At 44.9% G+C, this 13,576-nt stretch overlaps 1 protein-coding gene across 10 annotated transcripts in view; it reads right to left on the bottom strand.

Moving 5' to 3' along the window:
- Positions 1-13,576, bottom strand: part of LOC121569874 (voltage-dependent L-type calcium channel subunit beta-2) — a 145,236-nt gene that overhangs the window by 47,905 nt on the left and 83,755 nt on the right. For 3 of the 10 annotated variants that reach the window (XM_041881144.2, XM_041881145.2, XM_041881152.2), the window contains exon 1: positions 2,516-3,236. The exons of the other annotated variants lie outside the window; for them this stretch is intronic. In XM_041881144.2, coding sequence (XP_041737078.1) covers positions 2,516-2,584 — 69 coding nt within the window. In that variant the 5' untranslated portion in view covers positions 2,585-3,236. Of the gene's footprint in view, positions 1-2,515; positions 3,237-13,576 lie in introns of those variants that run through there. 10 annotated transcript variants of the gene reach the window in all.

Genomic DNA, 13,576 nt, shown 5'->3' with positions numbered 1-13,576 from the left:
TATCCCTTAATAATATACATCACACTTGAAACATTCATCCTAAACACTTTGTATTCATCTCCTGCATCATAGATGAGGCACTGCTCATTAACTATCCACGTCTCTTCTCCTACCTTGTACATGAGACACCTTCTATAAATAACACTGCTTATGCTTTATGCATTATCCTTAATGCTTCCGATATCCGTCTTTTACCTCATACGTTAAACCCTACCTGAAAATACTCTGAATACTGTATACAGTATACTGCATCTCATCACCATCACATTGTCTATAGATTAGGACTGTATCATAAATGGCACCCTATTCAGTATATAGTGCGCTAACTTTGAACAGGGCCCATTTGCCATTTGTGACACATCCTAGCTATAGCCTATAACCACACCAACCTAGCTCATGTATCCATGTATCCTTTACATGTGACTGACATTGTTCAATCCATCATTCCATCATGTCTAGACTAATGCAGGGGTCTGACTCTGAGAGTTACAGCACAGTGGGTCAGAGAACGGGTGCATAACGAGGACTCTGACAGTGATGACAGACAACCCACTGACCCTCATCATCACCATCGCAGCATGACAACACTATCACCATGACAATACCACCCCCTGACCCCTATACAGGTAGGCACAGGTAAATACGATGATGTACACAATTCAATTCAATTCAATTCAATTTTATTTTATATAGCCCTTCGTACATCAGCTAATATCTCGAAGTGCTGTACAGAAACCCAGCCTAAAACCCCAAACAGCTAGTAATGCAGGTGTAGAAGCACGGTGGCTAGGAAAAACTCCCTAGAAAGGCCAAAACCTAGGAAGAAACCTAGAGAGGAACCAGGCTATGAGGGGTGGCCAGTCCTCTTCTGGCTGTGCCGGGTACGTAGATGGAAAAAAGCTGTCCTTGAAACAGTCTTGATATGTTCGTCAAAAGAGAGATCAGGGTCAAGAGTAACGCCGAGGTCCTTCACAGTTTTATTTGAGACGACTTTACAACCATCAAGATGAATTGTCAGATTTAACAGAAGATCTCTTTGTTTCTTGGGACCTAGAACAAGCATCTCTGTTTTGTCCGAGTTTAAAAGTAGAAAGTTTTCAGCCATCCACTTCCTTATGTCTGAAACACAGGCTTCTAGCGAGGGCAATTTTGGGGCTTCACCATGTTTCATTGAAATGTACAGCTGTGTGTCATCCGCATAGCAGTGAAAGTTAACATTATGTTTTCGAATAACATCCCCAAGAGGTAAAATATATAGTGAAAACAATAGTGGTCCTAAAACGGAACCTTGAGGAACACCCGAAATGTACAGTTGATTTGTCGGAGGACAGACCATTCACAGAGACAAACTGATATCTTTCCGACAGGTAAGATCTAAACCAGGCCAGAACTTGTCCGTGTAGACCAATTTGGGTTTCCAGTCTCTCCAAAAGAATGTGGTGATCGATGGTGTCAAAGGCAGCACTAAGGTCTAGTAGCACGAGGACAGATGCAGAGCCTCGGTCTGACGCCATTAAAAGGTCATTTACCACCTTCACAAGTGCAGTCTCAGTGCTATGATGGGGTCTAAAACCAGACTGAAGCATTTCGTATACATTGTTTGTCTTCAGAAAGGCAGTGAGTTGCTGCGCAACAGCTTTTTCTAAAATTTTTGAGAGGAATGGAAGATTCGATATAGGCCGATAGTTTTTTATATTTTCCGGGTCAAGGTTTGGCTTTTTCAAGAGAGGCTTTATCACTGCCACTTTTAGTGAGTTTGGTACACATCCGGTGGATAGAGAGCTGTTTATTATGTTCAACATAGGAGGGCCAAGCACAGGAAGCAGCTCCTTCAGCAGTTTAGTAGGAATAGGATCCAGTATGCAGCTTGAAGGTTTAGAGGCCATGATTATTTTCATCATTGTGTCAAGAGATATAGTACTAAAACACTTAAGTGTCTCTCCCGATCCCAGGCCCTCGCAGAGTCTGTGCAGATCCAGGACAGCTAAGCCCTGGAGGAATACGCAGATTCAAAGAGGAGTCCGTAATTTGCTTTCTAATGGTCATGATCTTTTCCTCAAAGAAGTTCATGAATTTATTACTGCTGAAGTGAAAGCCATCCTCTCTTGGGGAATGCTGCTTTTTAGTTAGCTTTGCAACAGTATCAAAAAGAAATTTTGGATTGTTCTTATTTTCCTCGATTAAGTTGGAAAAGTAGGATGATCGAGCAGCAGTGAGGGCTCTTCGGTACTGCACGGTACTGTCTTTCCAAGCTAGTCGGAAGACTTCCAGTTTGGTGTGGCGCCATTTCCGTTCCAATTTCCTGGAAGCTTGCTTCAAAGCTCGGGTATTTTCTGTATACCAGGGAGCTAGTTTCTTATGACAAATGTTTTTCGTTTTTAGGGGTGCAACTGCATCTAGGGTATTGCGCAAGGCACACACATTTACATACGCATACATGCATTCACGCACAAAACGCACACACGCGCACAATCACATACACACACACACACGCATGTATGAATAATGAGCTTACACAGTCATCGGAGCTCTTGTTGCGACCTCCCTTGGCTCTTTTCAGCAGCCTAATCCAGGTGGCCTTCATCAGCCACACCGGTCATTCAGTGTCCTAAGCCACTGTTACGTATCCCTACTATGACTACAGATACCTGGACTGCTACCCCTACAAAGACCTCTACAGCTATGGCTACCTTTGCTGTTAATAAAGCTACCTATGTTAGGGATACCTTAGGTGTGACTGTCAATACCTTTGTTTGTAAGGCTATCCCTAACGCTGCAGCAACAGCTAGTTCTACCTTTGCTGCTGCTGTTGCTACAGTTAGGTAAAAAAGCTTCTGCTACATGTAATGCTCCAGCTACTGTTGCTGCTGCTAAGCTGTCCACATGAGCTCTGGAACCGGTGCATAATCTCAGTAGCTGCCGGTCTCCCTCCAGTCTCCTCTAGCTGCTCAGGCTGCCGGCGCTGAGGCTGCCTGCCCAGTGTGAGCTGGTTGGCCGGATGCTGCTCCTCTTCCCCTGCTTCTCATGCCTCACTCCCCCAGCCCCAGCTCCGGCAGCTCCAGCCCCAGCCCTGTCGTCTGTCCTACACAGGCTGGGCTGCCATGCTCCTTCCTCGAGGACAGATAAGAGAACGCCTGCCTGGATGATCAGTGTGAGAATGCTAATGTTGCTGCTGCTGCTACTCAGGTGGTGCCTGCTGCATGCAATCTCAACTCTCCTCAGCCTGTCAATGTATATATCCCGCGCCTTTTCTCGCTCTCTCACCGGATTTCTTGAGCACTGTTTCTGTGGTTCTGTCCCCCCCCTCTGCCTCCCTTCCGTATCACTCCCCCACCCCTTCTCCTCTTTTCTTGTTCTTTCGTTTTCTCCTGTTCCTCCTCACAGTCGCTCCATCTGTTCTGCTGTCTCCACTGTGATTAATGCTGCCCAGTACAGATGGCTTGTTTGTGTGTGTGTGCCATGTTTGTAAACTATGCATTGATCTATGCATTGATCATGTAAACATTTAATGTTGCACATATATTAGTACACACACACACAAACCTGCACGCACGCACGCACGCACCACACACACTCTGGTCCTGTGATGATCGTCAGTCCAAAGTTCAGTGCCGTGCCTCTCCCCCTCCAGGGAGGTGATGAGGTGCCCAGTGCATCCCTACTCTACGCACTCACTTGCATCGCAAAGCACATACATACGCACACACTTCCATGTCTAGAGCCTCTCCTGTGCCACCAGGGGAAAGGAGTGGAAACAGACAGCGAGAGAGAAAAATCTAAAATAGATGTTCCAAGCTGCACAGTACAACACTCTGATCTTAGTGATAGTGTTTCTTAGGTTTCAGAGGTACTATAGCTAAAGCCAAGTGCAGAGGATCCCTGGTGATTCACTAAATATGAATACCCCCCCACCACAACTGGTTGAGGCAGGGATTGGGGCAGTGAAAGCTGATCCAGGACTAACAGGTCTGCTTCTCCATTTCAGAGCTGGTTTACCCTGTGTGACCTTTGGTGAGGCCGGCACAGGTCAGGAGCCAGAAGAGGTCAGTGGTCCCCACAACTCAGGTCAGCACTGGGAGGCAGGTAGCCTACCGGTTAAGAGCGTTGGGCCAGTAACCAAAAGGTTGCTGGTTTGAATCCCGAGCCGACTAGGTGAAAAATCTGTCAATGTGCCCTTCAGCAAGGTATTTAACCCTAATTGCTTCTGTAAGTTGCTCTGGATAAGAGCGTCTGCTAAAATGTAGATGGTTTAGCGGTTTGGCTAATGGCTAGCAGTCATTCCCCTAGGGGACGCTAACTGTACATCAAAGGATATGACACGCTAATCAGTCCTGCATTTCATAACCAATCAATCCCATAGTTCTACCCGCACAGAGGTCGTCTCAAATAGCACCCTGTTGAGTGCACTTTCAACCGGGGCCCATAGTGCTCTGGTCAAAAGTAGTGCACTGAATAGGGTGCCATTGGCAATGAAGCCGTGTTGAAGATGACACGTGATTTAGCTGCTTCCTACATGAAAATAAAGGCTGGGGGAGAATAAAATAATTTTAGCTCATTAAGACCAATTAGCCTAACATGGGAGGCAATTGCCACAGTCAGATTCCGATTTGGACAGAGACGGATTGGAATGACTATGCAAGTATTATGGACTATGACAACGTCCATTACAAATAGGCCCACTGTATGGAGTACCTTCAAATGTAGCCTGAGTGCCAGTCTGTTTGTACCAACATGCCAACTCCTTGTCAGTCATTGTCATGCCAATGTCTGGCTTGACAATGAGCATTGACGATGGCAAGAGCACAAACAGATCTGGGATCAGGCTGCTTCAGATGGCCCTATTATTACTAGTAAAAACAGTGGAGAAAATATATCAAAAATGTGGTATCCAGTTACCTAACTATACTGCACCTCAAGTGAGATACTGTAGGTCCCATGAAAATATGAGCAGGCAGTAGTGTTGTGAAAGCCTCTACCGATGGTATAGCTGGTGCCTATTGGGTGAAGGGACCTTAAAACCATGGTATTGTGTGTCACACAGTCACACATGGCTTGAACATTGTCTGATGGGGGTGAGCTAGTGTGATGGGAGTTGTCGCTACCTTCCAGAGCGTGGCACAGATGTTTTCCATGTGGAGCTGGGTGCCCACAGCCCACAGCCCAGAGCAAGAAGCCCTCAGAGCAGGCTTATGTATGTCTGTGAACACTGGGCACAGTGGGCAGTAAGAGAGGTTGACATGGACTCAGTCTGACAGAGAGAGCCTCTTGCTGCATGACACGGCTGACCCAAGGTCCCACTCCCACACTGAGATGAACCGAAAATATAGAGAACAAAGAAAAGAGGCAGACAGGGATGAGCTCACTATGGTCACCCTTTGGAGAGGGAGAGAGGGATGGGAGAGAGTATGTTTGTTTTTGTTAGCACACATGCATGAATCTTGTGTATGTGTGTGTGTATGTGTGTGGTGTGTGTGTGGGTGGTGTGTGTGGGACGGCAGTGCTCCTGTGGTCTGCTGTAATGGACTTATTGATCCCTCTGGGCTGCCTGAGAAACCACAAACGGTCGCTACATGCTACATGCCACATGCCACAGTCGCATAGGCGGTCAACGCATTAGAACGCCACAAATCACTAAGGCTAATTACAACCATCGAACGGCAGGGTGGCTATACAGGGCTGTCACAGGGCAATGTCCCAGGTCAATGTCAGCATTCCCTTCAGTAGAGGGCATACACACATCACTGGGGAATCTCCTATTGTTTTTGTAATATGTTATAAGCATTGGTAGCCATTACCTGGCAAATAGGGGTTATTCTAAAAGGTGTATATGCAGTGTAAAAATAGTCGAGATGGAAGGTTGTGGTCATGCAGATGTATGATGTATGATGAATTAATTAATGATGACATAACAAGCTGAAATGCTCTCTAGTCTACCGGAGACTCAGTACAGTGCATCACTCCTTGTTCACCCCTCCCCACACCAGCCACTCTCTTCTGCTTCCCCCCCCCCCTCCCCTTCCCCTGACCCTCTGCTAACTTTCTCTCTCTCTCATCCTTGTCTTCCATTCCCCATCACATCCCCATCCCACTGCCTCTCTCCTTCCCTTGTCTCCCCTCCCCTTTTTCCCATTATATTCCCCCTACTCTCCCTCTCTCTCCCACGTTCCCTCTCTCTCTCTCTACACATTATATCACCCTCCCATCACAGCCCTGCCCTCCCCCTCTCCTCTTCTCTCTAGTGGGACAGTCAGTGACTATCTAGCCTTCCCAGTATTCCTCAGAAAGAGAAGAGCAGAAGGGACTTTTTCTGCTCATTAATATGTTATGAATAATGTCACTGTGGGAATCTTTATTGGAGCAATTTTGTAACCTTCTTGGCAATAACAACGTTTGCAAAGGTTGAATTGGATCCAATCAATATAAATATAATTCTAACTATGGTTACAGTAAATCCTATTCTTAGAACCAGTACATTGAAGATGGAAATGACTTTCTCATAACTTTTTCTGGTCGATATTATCAGATGGTGTCTATTTCTTAGATTGTGGTTTTCTAATCTCCAGCGACAGATGAAATTAGTGCCTTTTGCGTCCCTTTGATATTTTAAGTAGAAATTGTGCACCAATATCAATTTTAAAAGCCTGTTAAAATAAACAAAGTGCCCTTTAATATAGACCACATTGAGAATTCAATCAATCTGATTTTCATTATGAATAAAGACTTGCTAAAGTCGAGAGCCATGCGTCCTCCGAAACACGACCCTGCCAAGCCACACTGCTCACTTAACCCAGAAGCCAGCCGCACCAATGTGTCGGAGGAAACACCGTACAACTGGCGACCAAAGTCAGCGTGCAGGCGCCTGGCGCACCACAAGGAGTCGCTAGAGCACGATGGGACAAGGCCTCATGGGTCTCCCGGTCACAGCCGGCTGTGACACAGCCTGGGATCTAACCCGGGTCTGTAGTGACGCCTCAAATACTGCGATGCAGTGCCTTAGACCGCTGTGCTAAAGTCAACCCTGTTACGTGAACTGAATTCTCATTTTAATATGGTGAAACTATTCTTTTTTTTTTTTTTTTTTCAAAAGAAACATTGAACATCTAATAGTCAAACTGTGTTGAAGCAGGTGAGCTGGTTCTACTATTTTTGGCAATTTTCTGGTGTTTCGTGATGTAAAACTGAAATGTTTCAACAATGTCCTTTTTTGTTGTTGTTGCTTGCATTCAATTGCCCGTTCTGTTGCACACAACAAGCTTCCATTCCCCCTATCACAAGGGGATTTATGGCTGATTTAAGATGAAGTCATCAACCCTGTTACTTTATTTGGCACTTTATAGTATTTTTGTTATTATTTGTTGTTGCACTATGCAGAAAACGCTCCACCATTTCCTGGTTGCTAACACTCTAATAGTTAGCCTAATTGCAGTTTATGTGACAAAATATGATAGTATAGTGTAGAGAAACATTGTACCATCTAAACCGCTGTGAAATATATTTTACATAACCCAAAATATTGTATTTTCAGCTGTTTGAAGCTGGTGTACAAAACCGAAAGTAAAAGACGCAAAAACAAAACTTAAGAATGGGAAGCATAGAAATAGCGCACATAGAACAGATCTACTGCTTCTTAGACTTGCTTTCAAGTAGAATGATAGATCTATAACTCACATTTCGATGTGAATTTGGTTGGTCACCCAAAAAGTTACATATTGCCACTTTCATCTCTTGAGATGGGAAAACTTGTTTTTTGTGAAGTTGTACATGTGCTCTTTATGACAGAATGTTAAAATGAGGTGAAATCAAATGTTTTTTTGACCATGTTACAATTCTCAAAAGGCAACAAATTGGTGGAACCACCCATGTGTGGACATTCAGGAACACAAAAAAAAGTAGTGCACTATACAGGGAATAGGATGCCATTTGAGACGCACCCACAGTGAGCCAGTGGTTGGTTTGTGACTCATACAGTTGCTGTGTTCATTCTAAGCTGGAACAAAAGGCTGCTGCTTTATAGCCATCTGCCTGTCAATGTCAAATCACTCACAGCAACAGAAAGTCTATTAAATCATCATCCCATAGATTACACTATGACTACTGTCTCCTTCCACTGCATAAATACAATAGCACACAAAGTGAGACATGACAAAAGATGTACAGTTAGAACGTATTCGACTTCTGTCACTGCTTCCCACTCTAACTGATGAATGAAGAATGGAAGCAGAGAGAAAGTGTGTGTGTGTGAGAGAGAGAGAGAGAGAGAGAGAGAGAGAGAGAGAGAGAGAGAGAGCGAGAGAGAGAGAGAGAGAGAGAGAGAGAGAGAGGGAGAGAGAGAGAGGGGGAGAGAGAGAGAGAGAGAGAGAGGGAGAGAGAGAGGGAGAGAGAGACAGAGAGAGAGAGAGAGAGAGAGAGAGAGAGAGAGAGAGAGAGAGAGAGAGAGGGAGGGAGAGAGAGAGAGAGAGAGAGAGAGAGAGAGAGAGAGGGAGAGAGAGAGAGGGAGAGAGAGATGGAGAGAGAGAGAGGGAGAGAGAGATAGAGAGAGGAAGAGAAAATGAGAGATAAAGGGGAGAGAAAAAATAAAAGGGGAGTGTGTAAGATAGAGATTGCTAGAAAAAATGAATGAGTGTGCGTGAGTGCGTTCCTACATGCGCACGTGTTTCCATATCTGTGTCCAAGTGTGAGTGCGCAGGTCGGGTACTGAAGTAATGGCTTCTCTGGCGTGGGGAGCGGAGCGGGGAGCAGAATTGGCTGCGTGGATGTCAAGGTGACACTCGGGGAACAGGGAGGAACAAGGGAAAGTGTTTACCCAGCATTCCACATGCCAAGTGTTTTTCCTCCGTGCGTTAGATAAGTGCATCATCCATCGAGGTGATGGACTCTCCGGCTGTCAATCAAACCACACTGTCCTAGGGAGCAGGACTATGTCTCAAATGGCACCCTATTCCCTATGTAGTGCATAGGACTCTGGTCAAAAGCAGTGCACTACATAGGGACTAGGGTGCCATCCCCTGGTCAAAAGTGTTGGTTAAAGGGATGGTTAAAAGCCAGGGAGAGGGGGGCTTAGGAGCACACTACTTTGAAAGGAGAGAGAAGGGGACCATGCAGTAACACAGCACAAGAGGCAACATTGAGAGAATAATCAACCCACCTTAATAGGCAGGGAGCCGATGAAGGAAGGTGGTTTGATGAATGGAATATGGTTAGGAAGAGGGCAATGCTGCACTCATTCATTGTGATTGCATCATTAATATTGTGTCAGGAGCTGGGTGTAGGAGGCAGGTGGTGTTTGTGGATGACTGATGAGCACTGGGCTGGTTATGAGAGGACTGTCTGATGAGACTTTTAGCTCCATCGTCAGAAACGAATTGGCCATAGGGTAGTTCGGGCAAATGCCAGATGGCTGGTCCATATTTAGCCCAGTGGGCCGGTCTACATTTGGGGTTTTGTGCAGAATGATCATTATTTGGATATTAATTTGGGCGTCGAGAGAAAAAATATGAGCTGTTTTCTGGTCCCAGTCCATCCCTGTCCATCTTAACTGCAGCAACAGACAATAACAGAACACCAGACCCATTAAAACGACTGCCAGTACCGTGAGTGTCTGTCCTAGCAGTCTGAATTACACTCTGTACCGCTGTCTGGGGTCATTATGCTCCCCCGCAGCCAGTTGTGTTGTGTGTACTGTGTAGTAACAACCCTGTAATGTAATACGTGTCCATTTCAGAACTACTATAGTCTGCTCTCTGTCACCTAAGGCGTGAGGAAATAGGAACCAGTCACTTCACATTTCGTTTACACAGAGATGTGTCCTCAACCGGCTGAGTCAGACATATTACTCACACACACATACACACTCACACACACACACACAAGGATGGACGTGCGCACACACACCGACTGACGCACACACGGACGTACACACGCACAGAGACACACGCACACACCACCCCAGTGTGTAATAGTGGTTGGAGTTTCCGACTGGCTCTGTGGCTGTCTCTCATTGTTGTAACTCAGATCAATATGTTGATACAGAACTCTTGAGCACATCCATCTCCTGTACAGTAAGAACTACAATGACCTGTCAATGATAAAATCATACAGACACTTCAAATCCAGCTTTCTAAACAGAGTATTGATGTGCTGGGGGCTGGTCTAGAGGTAGTGCTAGCATCCCCAGACCTCATATTACCCATGGACGCAACGGTTTGATCCCCTGTACTGCCACTCACTTTCTATTCTAGTCACCTTATTTAAGAACCCGGAAACAAAACAATGTCCGAACGTTCTGTTTTGTGGAGGACTTCCATTGTGGCGTTCTTGCCGTTTTCCGAATGTTAGCTAGCTAGCTCAAAATGTCGTGGGATCATACCAAGAAAAACCTTTCAAAGTCGAATGACAAGTCTGTGCCACATCCGCAGATTATTCAAGAGTGGGAGGACAATATGAAAAAATGGCCAGATATCACCTACGAAGACATCTTCAATTATTTAGTATCTCGGTGTGGATGGGTCAGAGATGAGGAGCTACAAAAGCACAGAGGCATATCAATACCTCCACAGCGGGAAAGTTGGGCGGGTGCTTATTCACTGTCTTGAGGATGACAACCTGGTGATCCTCCAAGCAGATGTCCAGCCCAGTCAGAGCAAAACACACCATCATTCTGCCTGGATTCTTGTATCATCTGTCGGCACGGTGGAGACTGCAGGGTGTTCTTGTGTTGCAGGGCAGGGGAAGTATTGCTATGGAAGGTAGCTAGCTCGCTGGCATTTTGTTTATCATAACCCTTTCTATGACTGATACGTTTGACATTAGCTAGTTACTTAGCTAGCTAGCTAATTGTGATGATACCATATCACTGACCAGAACTGATAATGTTAACTATTACAACATGCACACACGGTTTTGGTTTCAATGGCTCATTGTGTAAGTATATCAGTCTAATCTCGAATGGCAATGAGGTAGGTACAGAATCAAGGTGAGTTTTCCTTTTACAAAGGAAATTACCAACATAATCTAAACCTACTAGTTTAAAGGAAACTGTGTAAACTAGTCAGCTGTGTACACCATGTAAATGAGTGTTCTGTACTGTAATTGACCATTCTAACAGTAGTGTTTTGTTGAAAGTACAGAATGCTGTGTATGGCGGATTGACAGGGGTGTCCTGTACAGATGAGCAATGCCAGTGGAACTTGGAGACGCAGCGGAATTTATCTCCAAAAAGGTTGAGCGAGATCTGTTTCAAACGTCAGCAACCAAGTGACGAGTTCTCTGACAGCACCCCAGCCGCAACTCCATCTCTACCTCCAACTCCTGCGTACCACTCCCACAATGCACTTAAGAAGAGTTTGGAAGGGGCCAATGTTCCAGTGGGGAGCCTTCTGCACAAGTGCATCAAAGCTAAACCAAACAGTTATCAGGTTCCAGCAGCAGCCACACAGCTACAGCAGCCTCGTGGTGAACACGGTATCAACATGCAGTGTCAGAAATGCTTGTCATTTTATGACATTTATGTTAAGCTGGAGGAGTGTAAATGTGCCAGCTTGGAGGAGGTCACTAAAGCACAGAGTGCCTCGCATGCGTGGTATGATGCGCGTAAACTTCGGATCACTGCTGCGCACCTCAACAAATCCCGACAACTTTGTGCGGGAGCATCTCTTCCACAGGTTCCATGGGAACTCCGCAACCACATATGGCAAGGAGAACGAGCAGGTGGCCTACACATGGATGAAGAGCTGCGGGTTTAGTCTGGAGAGTAGAGGCACAGTAGTGAGTGTCAAGGAGCCATGGCTTTCTTCAAGCCCAGATGGAATGTTAAACTCTCAAGAACTTCTAGAAATCAAATGTCCTATTCTGAGTAAGAAGTGTGAGTCTCTGACTGAACTGTTCTCTGGCAAACAGACTAACTCTGTGCTCCAAATATGTTAATCTATGTGGTATCTAGGGGCCTAACACTTCTGTGTTTTTAAATAGTTCCTATATTTTGTGCCTTGTAAAGCTCTCTGTCAGCTCTACCTTATTTTCTCAGCATAACTCTTTATTGGTGTTTTTTTTGCCTTGCACAGTTCTCTTCATATGCACATTTACCTGATTATATTTGCCAAATTGTACAGCTCTCTTCATACATGTTTATCTAATGCCTACGGATAACACCTTATGATTTACAAATATTTTTAATTGTACCTTGAATAGCGCTTTCTTTTCATATGGCACTTCATTAACTTATCTAAGCATACCGTAATTCATCTTGCACTTGGCAAATGATGATGTTAATAAAAACACCATGAAATTCAACTTTGTTGACATTTTCTTTCATACTTAACATTTTGAAATGAAGGACGAGGAGGCATGTCTAAGGGTTTCAAATGTGTTTTCAGTTTGATTCTGGGTTTGGTTTTCAATGGCACAAATTAAGAAAACAGTGTGGCACTTCATAAACAGTTGTCTTCCCTCTTGGTCTGTTAGAGACATTTTGGTGTTGAAGAAAATGTATTTTACATAGATTGAAGAAGGGATGATAACAGCACCTACTTGATGTCTGTAATTATCAGGAACAGGCAAAGTACAGTACATTTCTAATGTAGGAACATTAAAATGATTCTGATTAAACAGGAAACTATACAGTTGAAGTCGGAAGTTTACATACACCTTAGCCAAATACATTTAAACTCAAGTTTTTCACAATTCCTGACATTTAATCCCACAAAATTTATATAGGATTGAGGTCTTAGGCTTTGTGATGGCCACTCCAATACCTTGACTTTGTTGTCCTTAAGCCATTTTGCCACAACTTTGGAAGTATGCTTGGGGTCATTGAACATTTGGAAGACCCATTTGCGACCAAGCTTTAACTTCCTGATCACCGACAACGATGAGACAGCCTATAGGGAGGAGGTCAGAGACCTGGCCGTGTGGTGCCAGGATAACAACTTCTCCCTCAACGTGATCAAGACAAAGGAGATGATTGTGGACTACAGGGAAAAAAAGAGGACTGAACATTCTCATCGACGGGGCTGTAGTGGAACAGGTTGAGAGCTTCAAGTTCCTTGGTGTCCACATCACCAACAAACTATCATGGTCCAAACACACCAAGACAGTCGTGAAGAGGGCACGACAAAACCTATTCCCCCTCAGGAAACTGAAAAGATTTGGCATGGGTCCTCAGATCCTCAAAAGGTACTACAGCTGCACCATGGAGAGCATCCTGACTGGTTGCATCACTACCTGGTATGGCAACTGCTCGGCCTCCGACCGCAAGGCACTACAGAGGGTAGTGCGTACGGCCCAGTACATCACTGGGGCCAAGCTTCCTGACATACAGGACCTCTATACCCGGTGGTGTCAGAGGAAGGCCCTAAAAATTGTCAAAACTCAAGCCACCCTAGTCATAGACTGTTCTAATAATAATAATAATAATAATAATAATAATAATAATAATAATAATATGCCATTTCGCAGACGCTTTTATCCAAAGCGACTTACAGTCATGCGTGCATACATTTTTGTGTATGGGTGGTCCCGGGGATCGAACCCACTACCTTGGCGTTACAAGCGCCGTGCTCTACCAGCTGAGATACAGAGG

Source organism: Coregonus clupeaformis, chromosome 7 (assembly GCF_020615455.1).
Source record: "Coregonus clupeaformis isolate EN_2021a chromosome 7, ASM2061545v1, whole genome shotgun sequence".
In the NCBI taxonomy this organism is placed as follows: domain Eukaryota; kingdom Metazoa; phylum Chordata; class Actinopteri; order Salmoniformes; family Salmonidae; genus Coregonus; species Coregonus clupeaformis.
The sequence above is the reverse complement of the archived record's forward strand: the minus strand, read 5'-3'. Positions and strand labels throughout refer to the sequence as shown.